Consider the following 24,500-nt stretch of genomic DNA (forward strand, 5'->3'; position numbering starts at 1 on the left):
TAAAGATTTTGAACTAATGGGTAAATGAAGGTTTTATGCATAAAGAATTTTTTAGTGGAATACTTAAATTCATATGGAAGAAGGAAGACAGAAGACAATTAAAAATGAAGACCAATAACACTGAATAATAATGATTATAAGATATTTATGAAAAATAATACAAAAGAGATTTGAAACTAAAATGGAAAATATTATGGAAGATATCATATATAGTATAAAGGGGAGGGGTTGTCAAGTATTATGAATGATAGTTACTGAAATTGTGGATGATATTATGGACAAAAAAGAAGTGAATATAATGATAGAAGACGTTAATAAAGCATTTGACACAACTATACATGAACTCTTATGGATAATAATGAAACAATATAATGTAAGTGAGAAAGTTAGGAAATTGTGTATGTCAGCATATAGTAATAATAAAGCAAAAATACTTGTAAATGGCTGGTTAAGCCAAGAATTTCATATGAAGAGTGGTGTAAGACAATGATGTTCAATGAGATGTATACTCTTTGCATTAGTTATGAATGTGATAGTTTGTAAAATAAATTACAAAATGAAGGAGGCGGCGTATATAACACCTGAATGGTTAAGCATTCCAGTTCCGTTAACATATGCAGATGACTTTATAATAATGACACAAAACAGAATTTTAGTAAAAAGAGTAATAATTAGCACAAAAAAAGTGTCTACAGATGATAGGGATGGCTTTAAATAAAAAGAAAAGTAAAGGTTTAGGTGATATAGTAAAGGTCAGGGCTATATAGTTTACAGTGAATGAACTTTCTGTGTTAAGTATAAAATTTAGGAATAAAGATGTAGTAGAATTCAATGGAAAAAAGCAATAGAAGAAATAAACCAAACCTGTCTTTTCTGGACAGCATAGTAATTATCATTCAGAAAAAAAGGCTTATTTAATAAAATCAGTACTGATGGAAAAAACAGCATACTTAGCAAGTATATTTATATTGCCAACAGTATTTGAAAAGGAATTATTGCAGAAAAATGGTTTTCATTTACATGGCGTTATAGATTAAACCCAGTAAAAAAGAGGAATTTTGTATGCAGATAAAGAAGGAGGAGATTTAAGGTTAATTAACCCCATGGTATATGCTTCTTCATTAAATTTGTACAAAGTGTTAAAGTGGATAAATGAAAAAGATGAGAGATTAGCAGTAAAATTGTATAAGCATATGTATAATATATTTGTGGATATGGGAATGGTAAAAAAGTAAAAGCAAAAATAAAAGAGAAAGAGAGTGCATAAATAAGGAAATAAAACATTACCAAGAAAAAATATTTTTTTGAAAAATGATACTTGATATAGAAAAAAATTGAAAAGTATGGTATAAGAATGCAATGATAAACCATTACTATGTAAAATCATAGGAAAATCTAACAGATTAAAAAAAATTAAAACTATAAAAATAAGAAGAAAATGGTGTAATCAGAAAGCAGAATGTCAAGATGTTTTGTGGAGATTGGTAATAGATAAACTGCCAGTAAAAGGAAATATGCCATATAAGAAGACAAGTGATATATTATGTTTATGTTGTCAAGAAGAAGTATGGAACATGTATTTTTGAAATGTAAAAGAGTACTTTAAATATTTGGCTACAGTGCCTCTAATTCTTGCCTTGACTTCCTCATCTGGACTTCCCTTCTCCTCAGCGACCCCGCCCAGATAATTAAAGTGGTTAATCAGTTCCAGTATTTTCCCTTAAATCTAAATTTTCAGCTCCTTCTGATTTCTTCCATTTGATGAATTGACAACTTGCCTTTTCTGTTCTTGTTTTAATCACATGCACGTTCAGTTTTATATTCTAGTTCACTGTCATTTATTGACATTCCTATTCAGAGTCTGCCTGTAGTGCCACATCATCTGCATTTAGGAATGATCTGTCCCCTCCAATGTGTTGGCTAATGTAGTCCATCAACAGAATGAATAGCAGTGGGCTCACAGCTGAACCCTGATGCACATGCATTCCCTGTGGGAACCCCTCTATGAGTCTGAACACCGTTTGTACTTGAAAAGAGAGGTTTAGGGTCTGCTTTGTTATTTAAAGATTTTCTTTCTTTCATTCTTTTCCTTTCTTTCTTTCTTTTGTTGTAGAGTTTATTTAGAAATGATAGACCATCAGGGTAGTTATGTTTAAATTTCCAGTTACATTAAGTTCTGTTAGGGACTGCCAGCTCTATGCATTTTCCTAAATGGGTGTAGAATTTCTTAATGATGCTTGCTGTTGTATCATGGGTGGGGGTGTAGTCATTAGTGAATTGTTATATTTCATGACAGAGTAGGTTAAGGTTGGGTTGGCACACTTGTAGTGCTTAAATAATTTTAGAGAGGTTTGCTGCACAGGCTTTTGAGAGTTTAAAGGAGAAGCTCACATGTTTGTAGTCAGACTTCACTAACTGGCCTCATAAACTATGATATCAAGAATCTTATTTGTCTTAAATCCCAACATTTCAGCTTTGTAAGGGTAGATCCTGTCTATTGAATCTGGTAAACTCCTTCAAAAAGGTTATGGAGGTTGTGGATAGTAGCCATGTGGTTCACATGATATAGGTTGACCTGCCAAGTCCTTCTGTAGCATCAACATTCCCCATGCTGGCATCATACAGAAGCAAACTGCCTTGAATATTGCCTCATATGTGATAAGATAAATAGAAAACTGACTGAAATACAGAGCCCAAACACTGTGAATTGCAGGTACCTCATCAGAAAGTATAAAAAGCATGAAAATGAAAAGCTATGCCCCTTAGGACTTAGTGGTGGGACTTTTTGGCATTTACTTCTCCTTCAATGAAGCAGAGAGCAAAGACTTCTGGCTAAGTTTGCAGACAACTGCAAATTAGTTCTAACTGTTAAATCACCTCTCTGACCTCCAAACCATCCAGACTGAATCCTCCCCAGTAAACTCTTGGATTAAACAAATGGGCTAAACTAAATACTAAAAAGTGTTGTTTCTTCATTATTGCTATCTTACTTATACCTTTACTTTTTTAATTAGTGTAGAACAATTGCTAAAGGAAGATAATTAAAGTCTAAAGAAATAATCATTCCCTTATACTCAGCATTGATTAGACTAATTTTCAAGTACAACTCCACCCTCTTTGAGATATATCTCATTAAACAGTCAGGGAGACCCCATTTATCCCTAACTAAAAAGATCACAGGCTTGAAGTCCTTGAGAAATCGAGAGAGACTAGAAGTTCTATTCCTTTTGTTCACTGTCTTACAGACTTTTGACAGGAGATATCTATCTTACTTATCATATCATCAGAGACCTGGCTGTTATGGACCTTCTGTGTCTCTGCATGTCCAGTATTTTTTTCTTTACTAGAACCAGGCACTTAAAACTTCCCCTACATGTTAAGAATTCAAACTTACTGTCTTCTTTTAAACATGGCCTGCATGACTGGATGGGTATCCACAAATTTATTCCAGGTCTAAGTCGTATGGCCCTCCTGGAGAAAAGAGGTGTGAACTGAAGGACAGTATTGCCAAGACATAAATGGTCTTTAGACTCAATGGCTTTGGAATATCTATGAATCATTAAAATCCATTAGCCATCCTTTGCATTGTGTTATTAAATAACCTTTCAGGCAAAACAAAATCTGCAAGCCACTGTATTTAATCTGGTTTTCATACATAGCCACATTTGTACCCCTAAATGACTGCTGAGCTCCATGCACTGTGCTATGAATTTTATGACTATCTTCTCACTGAAATTGATCTGTCATAGTCTACAGTGTAAATTTGTGCTGACCTGTAAGAATAATTCAGCTAACACAGTACAATAAATAACTAAATATAACATGTGGGTTCTAAAATAAGACTAAAGAAAGCAGCTGCTTCAAGTAAAACAGGAAAGAATAAGAGCACCCCTACCTACCCAAATACAGACAGTGTTTTATAAGACTGGTCTAACAGCACTACATACCATATTTGGAAGGCTGCGTGTTACAGATGTAGAATGTTATGATGTGCTGTTGCCAAAGTGAAAAATGAGAACATAAAACATACATGACTACTACTTTCAATTATAAAATTGCAAAAGGTTAATCATGTTACATTATATGCTGTTACAAATCGCAGAAATCAAATGGTGAAGGGATCATTAAATGAGCAAAGGTGCTATGACCCATATATGCATAATAGTATCAAAACTGTATTTATGCAAGGTCCTTTACACTTACACTACATAAATATGTTAACTGAAACATTGCACTACGTTATATGTAGACTGCATACTTATTTTTTCCAGAAAAGAAGCCAAATGCAGTCTTTACTCTGAGGAAATATGACCTTAAGAGTTAGCATATTTATGTAGCACAGATATGGGGGTGTATCTCCAAAACTAATGAAGTGGAAAGAATCCCCCTGCAATAACAAATACATTTATGAGTTACATCAATTTTAATGTGCAATTAGGTATTAGCTATAACAGGCACTTAGTGATTCAGATGTCAGATTTCCATCCAGTTTGAGTAAGATAATCTAATATCCTACATTTGAAATGTGAGTTTGTATGCAGCACATATGGGTTCACAGTTGCTTAATGAAATATAGGTAGCCTCTAGAGCTAAACATTGACTTCCAGTGAAAGTGATTTGTAGTGGACACTTAAAGCCATTCAGTTGTGACTTAGGTTTCAACTAAAGATGCACCAGAAGTAGGTGTTAAATCACTGCTGACATTGACATTGGGGTAATTTTTCAAACAGCTTCATCTCTTGGATAGATAAAAGTGGTAATATTGCAATTTACTACCTGCTATTAGTTTACTGATATTTTCCTCAGCTGATGTTAAGTGGCATTACCCATTTTGTAAACGTCTACTTTTCCATGTTTTTTCTGTTCATCTTGAATATAAAACACCAGAATCATATTCTGCAACTACAAATCCTCATTTTAGAAATCAGATCATATTCATGATGTACCCAAGAAATACCCATTTAGACTTTAATTCAATGAAAATTTATAATTGTGAATGTCTTCCACCCATCCCTTGCAAACATTACTACTTAAAGGGAATGCTTTTACAAAATACCTTACCTTGTTATCTGCGTCCTAGTGTTGAAATCAAGGGATCTCATGGACCTTAAAACTTCAATACATCCCAGGTACTACAATTAAATAAAAAAATAATAGCATTAGGATAACATCTGAAACTGCATGAAATTTGAAAACATGTTGTACTCCAAGTTTGTACTGTCCTAAACTGAGAATCCAGCAATTATATTTTATAAAGACAAAACAAAAAAGTCTGTGAATGACTACTGCAGGTTAGTTGCTTACATTGTTACTGGTACAGGTGACACTATTACTGTTAATATCCAATACTATAGGTCTCCTCATGGATTAATATACTATGTTTGCTGTGAGTAAAACAGTAAACATTTTAAATGTTTTGCATTTGTTGCTAGTACAGTTCAATATACACACTCTATATATGCACATTCTTATCAAGGATAATATAGATTACTATATGATGCCACTACAGAGCTTCCTTCTAAGTACAACAACCATAGTTACCACCTCCAATACACACACACATTTCCTATAGGTGTATCTGTCTCCAACCACCCACCCCGTACAGCAGCATGTTGTCCCAAATGGAGACAGGATAAGTCAGCAAGCAAGGGATAGTATTGCTGAAACTGAATTCATCCTCAAGTCTTGGTGAATACTTTCATGAGGTGGACCCTGTTTTCACAAAATCTCACCAAGACGACACTGATATGTAGACTGTATTTATATAGCATATATTATGGACAGAAGTAGGTTAAAAACAAAAAAAGATAGCTGGGTGTACAAGACCCAGGATAAAAAAGTGCCCAATTGTGGTAGGCACTCTGGTGCCAGGACTGGAAAAGATGACAGTGGAGAATCCTCATAATACGGAAACATGCCTACAATGGGGCCAGGCCAGGCCCAGGGGCAGGATGGCCTTCCTGTTGTAGAAGGAAGTAGCAGTACACAAAAATCACAAAAACTGATTGGCCAAAGAACAGTCATAAAGATGAGAAAGTGGACTGCTGAGGATAAGAAAGAAATTATGTATTGTTACTATTATGCAAAAAGCCCAGAATTTCCAGACATAAGATATACAAAATGATTAAGACAGAAATTAGAGGAAAGAAAAATACTTCCACAAGAAAAACTGTCATAAGCTTCAAATAAAAATTTGTGTTCATTAATACAGAAGATTTATGAAAAACAGTATATAGATGAAGTTACTTTGATCTGTTTGGAAAAAGAAGCATTTGAGGAAATGCAAAAATATAAACAACAAAACCTACAGATTTTTGAAAAGTATAAAAAAGAAATATGGGCATGGGAAAGAAAGACAGATTTGATATGCTACAATATTTGTGCAAAGGAGAAAGCCAAATTAATTAATATAAGGAAGGCAGCCCCAAAGATATTCGAAGAGAAATACAGGCAAAGGCATCCAGATATGGAAAATTTCACAAAAAAAAAAATAAATCACAAAGAGGGGATGTAAAACAGAAGATTAGTAAAAGAGAAGTTAAAAAAATAGAAGTTGAAGTTATGGAGCCCCTGCGATGTGAAGGATTTGGTGTAGAAGATCTAACACAGATTACATCACAGCATGATAGAGTGATTCCCCAAAGTAAGGAGAAGCAGGAGACATCTGAAGAAGAAATATGGACATGGAAAAGCAAAAGAGATTTAATATGTTGTAATATTTATGCAAAGGAGAAAGCAAAACTAACCAATACAAAAAGAGCAGCACCAAAGACATTTGAAGAGAAATGCAAGCAAAGGGATCTGGATATGAAAAACTTTACAATACAAAAAAATAAGACAAAGAGGAAAAGTAGAAAGGGAGATTAGTAATGGAGAAGTTAAAGAAACAGAAACTGAGGTTATGGAGTACCTGCGAAGTGAAGGGTTCAGTGTAGAAAATCTAATTCAGAAAGCACCACAACAGGATACAGCAATGGATATACAAATTAAGGGTAAACCAGTGGAACGGGACGCAATTAGTCAGGTGCCATATGAAGATATTTTGGAGCCTTCCACAGGAAACCAGGATAAACATCCACTTGAAGTTGGACAGCAAGGGAAGGATCAGGAATCTGTGGAAACTCTAATACAGTCAGTGTTATGGAGTGATAAACCAGTGAGTTCCTACATGACAGAGCAACGGATGGCACAGGATAAAATTGAAGAGAATGTGCCACAGGAAGATGCTATAGAACTTCCTATAGAATGCCCACAGGAAATGGAAAACACAAAATGTGCCCTCATTTTAGAAGAAAATGAGTTAAGAGAAGAGTTGCTTGATTAAATAGACATAGATAAACATATTAAGATCAATGAAAGAAATAGACTGCAGAAGGTCAATAAAACTCAAAAAGTCAGAAGTCTGATAAAACAAATCAAGGCAGTAATTAGGACTGTCCACAGAGATCTATGTGACATAACAGAAGTAAACAGGATATATTACTGTGCAGCTAAATTAATAACTGACAAAGTTCTACGACAACAACACAGGATAGTGAGGAAAAGGAAGGGGAGAAACTGAATACCATCATGGAAGTATCGAATGGAGAAAACTATAAAGCAATGAAGACAAGCAGTGTCACTGTTAGAGGAATATATAAAGGGGAAGAGATCAGCAAAATACTAAATGCTGTCGTGGTGCATTGTTCTGACTATGGTTTAAAGGGCACTGGGTTTAAGACCTGGCAGAGCTAGTAACCCAGAGACTCCCCAGACTCTGGAATAGACTGCCCATACATGTCAAGCAGAGCACCTCTTTGGCCCTCTTCAAAAGGAACCTTGATGAATGGATGGGAGATATGAAATTCACCCCAGGGATCACGTCAGTCACCCTGCTAGACAGGGGTCCAGGGAAGTAAATAATGTGGGGAGAAATAGCCAGGGAATTTTTATGGCTAGGCTTATATAGACCCTAGGGCCGATCGTCTAGTACCAACCTATGAACCTAAGAAAGACAGAAGTAATAAAAACAATGAGCAGTATTAGAATAGATAACGCTTTATCATGCACTATTGCAAATAAACTAAAAATCTCAGTACAGGCGGGAAAACTTAGAAGATACGCAGAAAAATATAAAGGAAACGTGCAAAATAAACAATTTTTTGATGACCCAAAAGCGTTTTATAGAGAATTGGAAAACAAAGTGAAAGGAATTGAAAGATCACCAAAAAAAGAAGAAACAGATACATTTTGGAGAAGTATCTATTGGGATCCTGTGGAACATAACAAAGATGCTAAATGGATAGTAGTAAAAGAAAGAATAAGAAGTTTAAAAGTACAAGATATGAAATGGGATGAAGTAACAGCCAGAGCGATGAAACAAAGTTAAGAAAAGCCTCTAATTAGAAAACCCCAGGCCCAGATGCAGTAACTAACTTTTGTCTAAAAGTATTAACATCTACGCACAAAGATTTCACCAAGAACTATTTATATGCACACCCCGAACAGACTCCAACCTGACTAACAACAGGAAAAACAATGCTCCTACTTAAGAGTGAACCTGCAAGCTACCCTAAAAATTATAGACCAATAATTTGCCTTCTGACAACATATAAACTATACACGGGAGCTGATGCCAAGTTTATAGTCATTTAGAAGAAAACTCAATTATGGCAGTAGAACAAAAGGGCAATAAAAGAACGTCATAAGGAACAAATAAAGTCATAGTGAACTGTAAAAAGGGGAAGAATCTAAGTATGGCACGGACTGACTACAAAAAAGCATCTGATAGTATCCCACATTCATGGATAAAAGAGTGCTTAAAAATGTATACGATACATCCTACACTGATCGACTGCATTACAGTGACTGTGAAACAGTGGTAGACTATTCTGAATTTAAACCGTGATAAAGGAAAAATTATTATCCCAGGGATAAAAATTCAAAGGGGGATATTCCAGGGTGACTCTCTGTCACTGCTACTATTCTGCCTTGCCCTTAACCCATTAAGCTGTCTACTTACCAGCTTAGGCCATGGCTATAATTTGGCTCCAAGAAAACAAAATGTAAAAACTTCTCATCTTCTCTTTGTCGATGATTTCAAACTGTACAGCACATCAGATGAGGCACTGAAAGCACAACTGCAAGTTGTCAAAACTTTTTCAATTGATTTAAGAATGTCATTTGGTCTTGATAAATGTGCAAATCAACATTTAAAGCAGGAAAACTGCAGCACCAGGAAAACATCAGTTTGGGACAAGAATTCTATCTATGTGTTCTTTTTTTTTTTTCACGCTAAAACGCTGAATTAGATTAGCATTTATGGTAGGGTGGCCCCATAGATGTAGAATTTAGCAAATTACAAATTTTTACAACTGTGAGGTGCATATACTAAAGTAGCTTCCTATATGCAGACTACAACTGTTGTAGACATCCTATTTTGTTTAGAACACGCCAGAATGGCTTATAGCTTGTAATAAGCTGTTGCGCAATACATGTATTGGTTTTAAACGTATCGCTAAAGCTTCTTATGGTTCTATTTTACACAGCAATTACTAAGCAAGATCAGACTTACTTCTACCAGGACAGCATTGTTATCAGCACCAAGAGGTATATGGTTGTTTAGCGTTTTTGTACTGCTATGTTTCTAGAACTGTATAACTGTTGATATACTGATTGTTTTAATCACTACTGTGTATAGTCAATTGGTTAACTGCATCTACCTTGCACTTTTACTGTACTAACTTTATAGAATGTTTCAGACAAATAACTAGTTTATACCTGGCTAATGGGTTAACATACACACTGTCTTTAGCTGCAAGCTTAGTAAGTGTGTCTAACCTATTGATTACTTCATCACTTGTTTTTCCCTCTCCCTTTATGTACCCAGCTCTCTAACCCACCTGGCCTGTACTGGGTTTGGGATATTGTCCTGTCTAAGATTGCTGCCACTTCCCCAAGCTAAGGAACATAGCCAAACCTCTCTCTGGGCATCACCCCCTCAAGGATAAAAGAAAGTATGTTTAATAAAAACATTGTTTGTAAAGATTACATTTGTTAAATAACTCGAAGTGTTTAACGTACACCCCCTAGCCAGGACAGCCAGCAGCCAAAAACCTTCTCTTCTCCCAACTTCCATACCTTTCCCCTCGTACAGCCTCTGCATATTCCTCCTGTTTTTCCCTCCTTTTTACCTCTAAACCTGCTAGCCCTGTGTGTAGCCATGGTTGTAATATATCTTTTGCCCACTAGGTGTCAGCCTCTTCCCAGGTCTAATCTCCTTGTATAACTATCTTACTAAACTAATTTATAACTTTCAGGCACCCAGTTTTTAGTATACTTATCTATCATCCAGTTACACTCTACCCTACTATTATTTACTGAACATTTCTCAAGTGCCCTGCCCATTATCTCCCCTTAAAACTTACCTTAGCAGTCAGAACTCCACTGATCGTCTTCATAGTCCTTCACCGGCTCTACCCACTCCGTTCGCCCCACAGGCTCACTCCACTCTCCTACCCTGCCCCCAATTCCCACCAGCCCCCAGTACATCCATATTTAAACACTCTAGCCACACCCTCAGCCACACTAGCAATCACATGCTCTAAGTCATTAAAGTGATATATCCTGCATCCCAATAGTCATTTACATATAACTCAAACAGTACCTAGTACTATACATTATCCTATATATATTACACTCCCATTATGTCGCCTACATTCAACCCACCACACCTTAAGTCCCTACTCTTACTCTCACTTATATCGTTTCTATCCATTTGTTAACTACTTACATTCTATGAGCATCTTAACAGCCTAAGATTCCATTGCCCCATGAGGCAAACCTCTACTCCAACACTTTAGACACCCATAGCCAAACAAACATACTGAACTCACCTAACTACTTACCAGCTAAATATCATAGACTGACTCATATTAAATACTATAGTTCAAAAGCTAGAAAATTCCAGAACCTAATATATAAACTACTAAAATTTACACTGAGAATTCAGGTTGACTCCTTAATAGATGGTGCTATCCACCCAAATCCTGGTCTATACACTACCACAGCTACAGAGCCCAACACTCCAACTTCTACCAACACAAAATTGCTCACCAGACCCTCGAACTCACTCCTAATAGCCCATCTTAATATTCGAAGCATAAATAATAAAGTTGCCCACATACATGCCCTCATTCATGTACATTTATTTGACATCCTATGTCTCACAGAAACATGGCTCAGGGCATCAGTACAAGACAATGAGGTTATTCCACCTGGATACAATATCTTGAGACTAGACTGCAAAGCTAAGAAGGGTAGTGGAGTAGCTATCCTATATAAATCTGAATTAAAAGTGACCTCTATAGACGCTAAACCACCATTAACTAGTAATGCAGAAATTCTCATATCCAAGATTCAACTTAACAAATGTAAATCTATCTTTATCATCTGTATTTACCCTCCCCCGGGTAATAACAATAACACCCAAGAGGATATACTTAGTTGGCTTTCCACTACATACCCACAAGAAACCATAGTACTTGGTGACTTTAATATCAACTGGAAGAGCTGTACCTCTGAACAGCCTTTTACTCACATTAACCTACACACCTTCACTCAAACCATCACAAATCCCACAAGGACCAATAAACTTAATAACAAAGAAAGCACCCTGGATTGGATTCTCATAAATAGTCACCACCAAAATTACAAAGTAGGAACCCTCCCTGAAGATATGAGTGACCACTCACTCACCTTCTTAATAAGATATAAAAGTGACATTCAAAACCCATCCACCTACAGGACAATAAGAACCAACAAAGATTTTAACCCTGACAGCTTTCAAAAAGAACTTAAGGCATGTGTCTGGTCACCCCTGAAGTACCTACCATTAGAAGATGCAGTGAAATATTTTAATTCTAAAATTTTGGCTATTCTAGATTACCATGCACCAACACGCACAATTAGAACTAGGACAAAACCAGACCCTTGGCTCACTAAATCCACGAAACAAAAAATCCTTCTCAGAAATAAACTCTGGGCCAACTGACATACTACTAAAAGCCCTGCCGATCAATTAAAGTTTAGACAGCTAAGAAATGAAACAATAAAAGCCATATTGTTAGACAAACAAAACTTCTACTTTCAGCTCCAACAAACCCACCAAAACAAACCACAAAAATTCTGGTCAGGCATCAATAAACTCCTACACCCAGGCCATTCAGTCATGCCCACCCTTTTAGGATCTGACCACAATAGTCCCAAGCAAATAGCCAATACCTTTAACACATTCTTCACAGAGACCATTCAATCTCTAGCCAATCAGCTATCCTCTGACACATCATCTTCCTCCATCTCCATCTCTAACCCATCCACGTCATCTTCATCCACCTTCATCTCTAACCCATCCCCATCATTTCACTTTCAACCTGTTCCTACATCCCTTGTCTGTACACTTATCCAAAAACATAAACCTACCACCCTTTCTGCAAACCTACGCCCTGCAGAATACCTGCAAAAAGCTGCAAAAGCCATAGCTTACCCCATATCCATCCTGATTAATAGAACCATTACTGAAGGAACTATCCCAACAATCTGGAAACTTTCACATATAATCCCCCTGCATAAAGGAGGTAACTCTAATGATTTATCAAACTATCAACCCATAGCCATATTATCCCCACTGGCAAAAATCATGGAGAAATGCATTCATAAACAACTGTTAAACTACCTATTAGAAAACATCTTACTACCTAACTGTCAACATGGTTTTAGGCCATTTCATAGCATCACCTCTGCTCTACTATCCTTCTCTGACTGTATTAATAAAAACCGCAATAATGACACTCTATCCTCTGCACTCTTTATTGATCTGTCAAAAGCATTTAACCACACCTTACTCATAAACATACTCAAAAACCTGTCACTAGACACTATGGCTATACAATGGTTCCAGTCATACTTAAACAATGGGCAGCAGGCTGTTCTATCGCAGAATAACTTATCTTCATACCTCCCAATTGCCCTTAGTGTCCCACAGGGCTCCATATTAGGTCCTCTTCTATTTTCTATTTTTATAAATGACCTATATTTTGCTATACCTCAAGCTACATGTATCTAATACGCAGATGATTCCACATTAATATGCTCTGCTATTTCTCCAGCAGACCTACAGTACCTAACCAAAAACATGTTTAATACAGTTGAAAAATGGCTACTGCACCGGTCTCATCATGAACCCCAAAAAAACAAAATTGCTACTTTTCACTCCCACCCGTAGGGCCCCCCCCCTCTTAATTTTAATGTTACATCAAGCAATGGCACTATTATATCTCCTGATACTACTACTAAACTACTTGGGGTACTAACAGATAACAACCTTACCTATGATTCCCATATGAACACTACTATAAAAATCAGTCAACAAAAAATTGGGTTTCCTCTACAGGATCAAACCCTTTCTGATCCCACTAGCCAGGAACACTATTGCCCACACCCACTTAATCTCTACCCTTCTTTATGCCTCCCCTATATATACTAAACTAAGTAAAAGCAACTTGAACAAGCTGGCTATGTCCTACAACAATATTGCCAGATTTGCAATGGGGTCTACCTACAGAACCCTTCAGTGTAACAATCTTCAACAACTAGGATGGCTAGAGTTGCCAAATCTACTACTATTCAACCAACTAGCAGTTGCCCACAAAATCCTATATCACCTTACTAACACACCTATACTTACAAACCTTATCACCCCCTATAATAACCTCAAGACCCTATGCTCATCAAATAAACTACTGGTACAAATAAGTAAAACTAACAATTTGGCTGGTGATTCTCTGTTCTCTAACACTGTTGGTAAAACCTGGAATTCCCTCCCCAGTGAACTAACCTCCCTTTCCTCAATAAACCTATTTAAATGCAAACTGAAGCCATACTTTAAATCACAGTGGTTATGCCCCTGTGTTAACCCTGATTAACTTCTTCACTTATCTCTGGTTATTAATCTCCATACCTGTATAAGCTAGTTACTTTTCTATGAACAATAAAGAGAGTGTGAGTTAACTGTTTAAAGTGTTATTAGAGATTTCTTTGTATTTGATTTCTTTGTATGTCTAATCATAGCTGACAAGTACTAAGATTCTGTAAGCAGAATCACAAGGAACGGCAACAATTTGTTTTGTACCTGTATTTGTAAAATGTCATTTACTGTTAATATTACTGTGTGTTGTGGAGCTTTTTTCCCCGGGCCTCCACTGAAAATGGACATATATCCAGTTGGACTAGCCCGGTCAACAAATGTAAAATAAATAAATAAAAGAACTTGAGCAAGAGGGAGTGTATAAATATTTGGAAATTGAAGGATCAGCAATAAAACATGAACAAATGTGAATAAAACTTAGTAAGGAATACTTTAGAAAACTTAAATTAATCCTGGAAACAGCAGTGACCTCTAGGAACAAAATCCAAGCTATAAACCAAGTTGCTCTTCCTGTCCCAACTTACAGTTTTGGAGTGATTGACTGGCCCCAAAATGTGTTCGATAGACTAGATAGGAAAACAAGAAGGATGCTTCATGCTCACCAAATGATTTATAAAAATTAGTGCATTCCAAGATTACATACTCCCCGTTCCAAAGGAGGGATGGGCCTCCTTGAAATTGATTATATGTATAGATGCAATAGTGGGACTCCACACATATCTGCTGACCTCACAAGACCCAAACATAGTGAAAGTTTTGAAACATGAGGAGAATAAATTTAAGATGACTTCTCTGTTTAATCTAGCAGAAGCATATTGGCATCAAGCAGGAATGGATATCAAACCAGAAGTAGATCAAAATAAGGTATCAACTGAATGTGCTAAAAAACAAAAGAAAGCATATAAGGTGAAGGACCAGATAAGAAGGCAAGAAATGTGGAAAATGCATAAATATAGTTGCAAGTATAGAAAACGTCTGGAAGGACCTCATTTTGATCAGGAATGTATGCAGGAATGGTTAAGGAGAGGTGAATTCAAACCAAGAGATGAAAGGTTAATATTGGCGGTCCAAGATAGTGGGCTGCATACATGTTGGTTTACAAAGGCCTTTGAACATGTGGGAGAAACAGACAAATGTAGGTTTTGTAAAACCAAACTGGAAACAGTCATACACCTCATTGCTGGTTGTGACATACTAATGGCAGAAGGACAGTATACTCAAAGACATAATAATGTGGCAAGATTGTTGCATTGGGGATTGGGCAAACATTATGGTACTTGAAGTGGCTGAAAAACACTGGAAACATAAACATGAGCCAGAATGATGATGTTTACATCACATGGGATCATCCATTACCAACAGCTCAAAAGATAGATGCTAGAGAACCGGATATAGTGGTCCATGAAAAAAAAATGAAAGAAGCATTAATCATTGAAATCGCCACACCCAGTGACTACAGTGTCTTGCGTACAGACAGAGACACAAAGTCATAAAATATCAGGATTTGCAGGCAGAAATGAGAGCAATATGGAAGAAAGATACCCAGACAGTCCCAACAGTAGTGGGAGCAATGGGACTTACAAAAAAGAATCTACAATCGTATTTAGGTATGTTACCAATTTATGTAACTGCCTAAAAATTGCAGAAGGAATCATTACTGGGCACACTGTGGGTATTGCAAAGAGCACTTCTAACTGATATCAAAGACTGAAACAATACTAATTTCATGAACTTTAATCGTACTTTGACTTAGGAATGGGGTCCATTCCTGTCATTGCTATTAGAAACCCAAAAGATTTGGGGAAATTAAAAGAGAGCAGCATGCTGTTTGAGCTTGACTCATCAACACACCTATGCTTCTGTACAACAATATCTTCTTATTTATTTATTTATTTATTTATTTATTTATTTATTTACTTTTGCAGTATTCCACTATATATTTTTTCTTTTTTTAATTAGTTGATCAGATTCCTTCGCTTGATATCACTTTCGGTCTAATGATTTGGTCATTAGTCTATGAATTCAAAAGTCCAGTGGCACATAATCAGTAATTTGGACTTGTCCCTTGTCATAACCCTGAGACACAGAACCAGCCTTCTTCCAACGTTTACCATGTGTATACTTTATTATGTTAATGTATTATATTTAAAATAAAATTGCACTTTGTTTTTATTTCTATACGTGTGCTGCAATGTGACATGTCATTCTTGTGGTCTATTGGTAATCTAATTGAATGAGCCTGTCTCCTACCAGCAACACTTTCTTGCTGTCATGCACCCAGTGGGTAACTGGTTTCTTTACATGCATTTTCTACAAATAGAGAGACCTCCCAGCCATCCCCTTTTAGTATCTACTGAATTATTACTGTGAGAAACTCAAAGCAAATGCTAGTGTGTTGTGCCTGTTATTTGGTGAGGCATGCCTACTTGCAGTAAGGACTCTGGTACTATTGTACATGTGCAGTTTTAGCAGTATGACTTGTAAAAAGAACACCCTGAACGGAGACTGCTTCATTTATATTTTGTCATGCACACAATCCCTTTTTGGCCTGCTTACCATTATTATTATTATTATAAACAAATGCCAGTTACAGTACTTAATCACAAAGAAATGCATCAATAGCTCTGACATTCATGAATTTTAAAGGTAAATTATTTACTCTGCTTGATTGTAGTTTTCCATGGACTTTGGTTACAAGTATGACTATCTGTAAACATTTTATTTTTCAATGTTTATTAAATATGAAAGTTAGAAAAAATTATTTTGCCTGAAACTGTAGTGCTGACCCAAAATTTTGACAAATAAATGACACTACTATATTAAATGTTATACTTTACCGCATTCAAGGTGTTGTAATATAAGATTTAATAATCTCAAAAAAATCTGTTTGGCAACGATGTAGTCATTTATTAAACTATGCAATGTGATCAAACAAAACAATAGCTACATGCCATATTCTGTGGTAGCCCAGTCTCATTAATATATGCAGACACAAGGGATGCGAGTCACTAGAGCAACACAACAGGAGTGACCCAAAGCTGCACAGCTGCGTTCCACATGGTATGTTTAGACCAACAGTGGCCCTAGAGAGTCTAAACTGAAAAGAAACAATGAATCAAAACTAGAAAAGTCGTTGGCATTGCTGTCTGTATGCATATGTCAGTCACTGTACTCTGAACAAGTACTGTAGTATTCATCACTGTGTATCACATACCCTCCTTTACAAATAAATTTAATACATTTACTGCAACATAGATTAGTTCTGTGATCACTGACGGGCTTCAGTTTTGGAACTAAATGATGCTATAAATGCAAACAAGGTGACTATGGTTTGATATGGTTGGGTGGATTTCTGTCATTTTTTACAATAACTGATGAGAACAACAAATATGTATTTCTGGAATCCTGGACATCACAGATATTACAAAATCAGATATACTTATGGTTTTTGTGTATGTGTCTGTAGTTCACTTAGCTACTTTTACTTACCATTCGTTGTCCAGTCCCTTAAAAATTTCTTCTTTACACATTTCTCACACAGTCATGGGACACATTCACAAATAGATAGAGTATATGTTTCAAATGAGATCACTAGTAGAATAGATAATGTTAAAGTAGACTTTTGCCCACTGTCAGATCATAAAACAATAACATTTGAAGTTATATTGAATTCTAGTAATAACACCCCAATTAAAAGGATTCCAGCATATATAAATAATATGAAAAACTTTAAGGAGTTCTTTAATAAATTAATGCAAACTTTTATTGAAATTAATCATACAGGTAACAACTCAGATATTTTTGCATGGGACTCTTTAAAAGCACACCATTTTTGGCAGAACTACAAGTTGGTATGTACAAAAAAGAAAACGGTGCAAATAATTGATAAATTTACAGGAGAAAAATTGATAAGTTAAAGTTAGTCAAAAAGGAAATAACTTAACAGAAGAAAGAAATAGTTTAAACAATAAATATTTAGCAATTTTACAACATAAAACCATGATAAATTTAAAAAGATTAAAATAACTTCTTCCATGAATCCTAAATCCATGCATAAATTGGCTACTAGAACAAAAATTATTGTTAATTCTAACCACATCAAAGAATTATACTTTCCTAGTAGTAAAAAGAAGGTTACTGAAATAGAAGATATTCTCGATGTTTTCAGGTCTCATTTTAATAAGATTAGTTAACACAATCCAACAGTGAATACACAAGATCTAATTAAAACATTTATACAAAACATATACCGAAAATAGACTGTTAGAGGAGCAAAAAAATAACCGACAATGCAGTACTCAAAATTCAAATTAATAAATTAAAACCCAATAAGGCACCTGGAAATGATGGCATAATACCTGTATTACACAAAATGATGACTAAGGGATGCTTTGAGCATTTTATTAAAGGTATTTTCAATAGTTAAATGACTTATGAAGGTACCACCATGCTGGAAATACACCCTAATATCCTCAGTTTTAAAACCTGACAAGGACTCAACACAATATTCTTTATATAGACCAATTTCATTATTAAATGTAGGCTATAAAATATTTGTGGCAATCTATGCCTCTAGAATAAAACAATTTCTTCCAATGTTGATAAACAATGATCAGACCAGGTTTATAATAAACAGGAACACCTATGACAATATCAAGAGATTATTATCAATATTTGAGTATACTAATAATTAAAAAAGTAACTAACTTTGGTTAGTCTGGATGTCAAGAGTGCATTTGATTCAGTTGATTGGGATTACTTATTATTAGTACTGGAGAAATGTAATGTTTCAAATAATATATTACTATTAATCCAACTTCTCTATGAAACCTCCTTTGTATACATTAAGATAGGCTCATATACTTCCAAATCAATCATGATTAAAGTATTAAACAGGGTTGTCCCTTGTCCCCACTGCTTTTTGATCTAGTTATGGAACCTTTTGCAAATGATATAAGATCAAATAAAAACATCAAAGGCATACTAATAAATAATGATTTAATCCCCAAAATACAACTATTTGCAGATGCCACCCTATTAACTTTGAATGATTGTAATTCTTCTCTTACTGCATCCAGAAGAAATCAGGGCTCAGTTTTAATGAAAAAAAGGCTAAAATACTACCAGTTAATTATAATATTAGTAAAACAGATAAGACATTGCATAAATACATTGTGAAAGATGGCAAAATCACTTACTTAGAGACAATCCTGTCTGGTAATATTAAGGATATAACAACCCTTAATTATAACAGTAACTTAAATTCCATAAAGTAAACTTTTAATAAATGGAATATTTTTTGGGTCTATATTACAAAGTCAAAGTGCCATAACAGCAAATATGAAAAGGCCGACAAGTATTCTGCGAAATCCATTACAAAGTCAAAGTGCCATAACAGCAAATATGAAAAGGCCGACAAGTATTCTGCGAAATCCATTTCCACGATTCACTGAAAATGTGGGCAAATACTTGCCAAGCAATACTACAAAACTAACTTTACCTAAACCAAACCCACCCCTGTGGGGGGCTTTGCCCCCTGCACCTCCTGATGTGGGGGGGGGCTGTGTCCACCACACACACCCCCAACTAAATATACCAACTTCGAGATTGCACTACAGCGGAGAAAAAAGCAAAATTGTGTAGTTGGCCAACTACATCTTTGCCGTGTAAGAATTCAGCAAATCACGGAAATGGATTTCGCTGAATATGTGTCGGCCTTTTTGTATTTGCTGTTACGGCATTTTGACGCCGTAATAAAGACCCATTTATTTTCACTATGAAAGACAGACTCTCCTTAATTAAAATGATTATCCTTCCTAAAATTCTATACATAATGCAATCTTTATCCCTCCTACTCCCAGAAATATGTAAAAGAGTATACGTCTTTGTTTCTGAGACTTTTATTGTTTCCCATTAAGCCTAGACTGGCTTTAAACCATCACATTACAGATTATACATCGGGTGGTATTGGTCTTCCAGATTTAGAATTATATTCCTTATCCTCAATTGTTATGACAATAATTTATTGGTTAAATAACAATTATAATACCAAATGGAAAGATATCCAGGGAAGTATTTGGTGTAAATCCAATAATTTAATAAAATCATATCACAGTAAAATAGCTACTAATAAATTTCATTGGTTAGTAAAAGACTATTGTATAAAAAACAAAAACAAACCAGTTAACATTTGTTATATTAATACGATAATAACCTCCTTTAAAAATGTCATTTTCAGGAACCCTGAATATAAAGCATGGATTTTCTTTATATTTTCAACAGGAAGTTACAAAATCTTGGCCATATAGGTTCATAGGTTGGTACTGGGCTATCTGTCCGAAGGCATATATTAGCCCAGCCATGTTGTGAGGTATTTACTGCCCCTTTAGTAGTTCCCTAGACCCTTGTACTAGCAGCTAGTACCCTTGGCACCTATCTAGTAGTGCTGTTGGTGTGATCCCTGGTGTGAACTTTCTGTTACCCATCCACTCATCAAGGTTCCTCTTGAAGAGTAATAGTGAGGGGTTCTGTCTCATGTAGATCGGGACCCTGTTCCATAGTAAGGAAAGTCTCTGCGAAGGGAATATATCCCTCCAGCATGTTCTATTCATTGTTGTGTTGAGGTTTATATCCCTAGAGTGTGTAGCTCGAGTAGATTTGGTTTTGCTAAGATGGAGCATGTTCAACAATTCTGGGTTGGACATGGCTCTGTACTTTAGACAGAGATCGCCTCTGAGAAAGCAGTACGCAACAGAGAACAGTCTTAGCTTTTTCAATCGTGCTGCATAGGGCAACTGTTTGAGGCCAGTAATCCTCTTGGTTAGGTACCTCTGTGGTCTCTCCAGCTGCTGGAGATGTCTAGCCAGGTACATTCCAATTGGTGCATTGTACTCAATAGTAGAGGGGCACCATTACATCCTTAGATCTTGATGCAAACCCTGTCGTGATCAGATGGGTCACATAGAAGGATTTTCTAACCACTTTGGCAACATGGTTATCAAAGGAAAGCTTACTATCTACTTGGGTCCCTAGATCCCTTATTTCTTTTTCAGATTTCAACGGATTACCTCCTATGTTGTAGTTTGCGGCTACTCTGTTTTTTTCCAAAGGGGATTACAACGCATTTTTGCATTTAGCTTGAGACTATGGCGTTGACACCATGCATCAGTCTCATTTAAGCCCCTTTGGAGAATCTCCATGTCGGCCGGAGACCCTATTATAGCACCCAGTTTGCAGTCATCCGCAAACTTAGTCAGACACAGCCCTTCCGTGCTTGTCTGTACTTCTAAGTATATGCCAAACAGGAGGGGCCCCAGGACATAGATCCCGCTACTCTTACTTTATGGGATCTGTCTGAGAGCCAGTTTGCGATCCATCTTGTGACGTAAGGGTTTATGCCCAGGCTGGTGAGCTTATCAATAATAACTGAATGGGGAATGGTGTCAAATGCTTTAGCAAGGTCAAGGTAAGCCGTGTGAACCTCCTTTCCCTTATCTATAGCCTGAGTAACTGTCTCAAAGAAATCCACCAGGTTCAGGAGGCATGATCTGCCCTTGACGAAGCCAAACTGTGTGGGGTCCAGCGACTGGAGGTTCCCAATCTCTCCATTTATGAGCTCCATAATGATTCACTCCATAACCTTACAGATCAGTCTGGTCAGGCTTATTGGTCGGTAGTTCCCAAGGTCAGTTGTGGCCCCACCCTTGTGTAGCAGTACCACTGTTGCTGTGCGCCATTCTGTGGGCACATATCCTGTGGAGAGGCTGAGACTGAACAGGGTATTATGATACGGGGTTAATTCCTTTTGGAGCTCACGTATGACACAGCCTGGGACACCATCTGGTCCCATGGAAACAGAGTTTTTAGCTTTAGATAGAGCCTTGTTAACCAATGTATCAGTAATAATTGGACTTAGACAATCCCCTGGAATGGTAATAGGCCCTGTAGGTGGTGGGGGGGGGGGAATGAAATTTGCACTCAGCCTGTCAGCCAAGATGTTGGCAATGTCAGAAGGGTCAGTGTATTTTGTTCCATTTTGTACTAGCTCAGAACAGACCTGAGGGTTGCCATTTAGGTTTTTGATGTAGCCATAGAAGGCCTTATGGTTATCCTTGGCATCCTTGGCAACTTTCTTTTCAAAATTAGCTTTAGTTGACTTGATGAGGGCCCTCAGCTTCTTACTAATGCTGATCAGGGATGATTTTTCTACTTGAGATTTGGCCTTTTTTTGTATAAGTCTCCTCCTTTTATTGTAAAGCTTGCTTATGGCCGGGCTCCACCAGACTGGTTTCTTCTTGCTTGAGGAAGGAGTCTTGGTTTTATTTGGGAAAGCACGGTCCATGCAATCCTGAGGATGCATATAGAGTGCCTTGGTGTAGGATTCCGCATTCTGGATATCATTATCCTTCTGCAAGGGAATAGTGAAGCTTTCCACTTCGGATGCAAGTAGTTTGAAGTTTGCTTTGGAAAGGTTTTTGATTATGGTTTCTTTGACTGGGGGATGTGGAGGGGTGAGGATGACCAGGGTTATCAGTTTGTGGTCGGATCTGACCAAGGAGGGAGTGATAACGGATGTGGTACAATGGGCGCCCATATTTGTGATGATTAAATCCAATATGTTGTCCCCTCTAGTGGGGGAACATACTAGTTGTTCAAGGGCATTTGAATTTATAAATTATATGAATCGCTGAGCATAGGAGTTGGAACATTGGTAGTTTGCCCAGTCTATACCAGGGTAGTTGAAATCATGCAAGATTATGGTGCTGGGTAGGACCTTTATATTTTCCAATGTCTCAAGGAATGCAGAGTGAGCATCTTGGGACATGGTGGGCGATCTATAACCGGCTACGACTTGAAATGTGCTTTTGCCTGCCAATAGTTGTGCATGGATGATCTCTGGGGCATCATGCTGCGCTACTAACCTGGAGATATGGGTATCCTTGATGAATACGGATACACCTCCACCCTTTGTACTGCGATCCGGTAATTGAGGCCAGAAGGTATGATATGAATTGTAACCTGGCAGTGCTGGGGTGCTCTCTTGAGCCTTGAACCAGGTTTCCATCACTGCACAAACATCGATTTTCTCCATGCTGAGGAGAGCCTCGTGTGTGTGCATTTTGAGGTTGAGACTTCTGGCGTTGAGTAGCATTACCCTTAGTTTTTGGTTACCTGTGCTGGTTACAGTGGTTGGTTTGTCCTTTGAGCCTTGCCTAAAAAAGGCACTAGGGGGACGGCAAGAGCCTTGGCCAGTATTTGAAAACCTAGGGGTGACAGGTGCAACCCATCTCTGGCAAAACAGCGAGGCTTGTCTATCATGTCATCCCAGGCAGACAGACACTGGATTCCCTTAGAATGACACCAGAAGCTTAGCCAATTGTTGAAATTGATCATTTTGTCTTTGTATTGTGGTATCATTCTAGGTGAAGGTAGTATGCTACTCAAGGTCAGGGTCATACCAGCTTGGGCTACATGATCAGAGAGCTCCTCAATGTCTCTTTTCATGTAGTCCAGGGAGGTACGTCTTAGATCATTCACACCAACAAATGACAGCGTCATACTTGTACTTGTTCTGGAGTGACCTAAGTGCCTGTGTTATGTGGCGGATCCGAGCACCCGACAGGCAGCTGACAGTAACCTTCTCCTTGTTTAGCCTGGTGAGTGGAACATCCGCGTGCCTTACTATAGAGTCTCCTATTACTAGCGTGTTAGGTATGGTGTTTTGCCTTAAGGGCTGTTGTGAGGCACACTGCTGAGATGAATTATGTGTTTTCTGGCTTGTGTTTGGGGGTGCAGGTTGCTTGCTTGTCTGCTTTGGAGGGCACTGTTTCTTTTTCAGATTGGTATCTAGTGCCTCAGAATATGTTTTTGTGTATTTATGCGTATGTTTTGTCGGTCGTTATTTTGTAGATTCATGTGTGACAGGTGGTGTGATGCAAGTGTGTCCCTTATCCTCTTGACTGTCTGTTACAGTCATGGGTTGAGAGCGCTTAGCCTCCAGTCTAGCTGTGTATTTGCATCTCTCACAAGTGTTTGTGTCTAGAGGTAAGAGGAGATGGTTGTCTGTATACATGAGGCAGTTGTGACATTGCCTCAAGATGCCCAATTCCACCAGATGAACTGGAGAGTACACCTGAAGCTGACCTCCGGACATGCTTTGAAGAGTAAATTGAACTTAAGTCCTGCAGACAATTGAGGGTCTTATGCTATATTATAATAGTGCTGTCTAGGAAATTTGGAGAATAATAGTGCTGTCTAGGAGATTAGAACAAGTGCTGATTTCTGTTTTGCAAGTGCTGCAATAACAGCAGCTGATCTGAAGCACTTGAGTTGAGGCTTGCCTAGTTCTAAGGCTAAATTTACAGCGCAGACTTAGTGGGGCCGGGAATAGTATACCCCAGCTAACCGGTGCTGCCCGACACTGCTCTGTGCACAAGACCGCGCAGTTGCAGGGTTTTTCCTCTAGATAAGTGAGAAAGTGAGTACAAGAGCTGTTTTTCTCTAAGCAAGTGAGAAAAGTAAGTACAAAAACTGTTTT

At 37.2% G+C, this 24,500-nt stretch overlaps 1 protein-coding gene across 1 annotated transcript in view; it reads right to left on the reverse strand.

The window, feature by feature from the left end:
* SHC3 (SHC adaptor protein 3) overlaps positions 1-24,500 on the reverse strand; it is a 583,606-nt gene that overhangs the window by 373,845 nt on the left and 185,261 nt on the right. Inside the window, exon 2 of the mRNA XM_044064309.1 lies at positions 5,062-5,132. Coding sequence (XP_043920244.1) covers positions 5,062-5,132 — 71 coding nt within the window. The remainder of the gene's footprint in view (positions 1-5,061; positions 5,133-24,500) is intronic.

This window comes from Protopterus annectens, chromosome 2.part2 (assembly GCF_019279795.1).
Source record: "Protopterus annectens isolate FY-2018-M chromosome 2.part2, PAN1.0, whole genome shotgun sequence".
Classification (NCBI taxonomy): Eukaryota; Metazoa; Chordata; order Ceratodontiformes; family Protopteridae; genus Protopterus; species Protopterus annectens.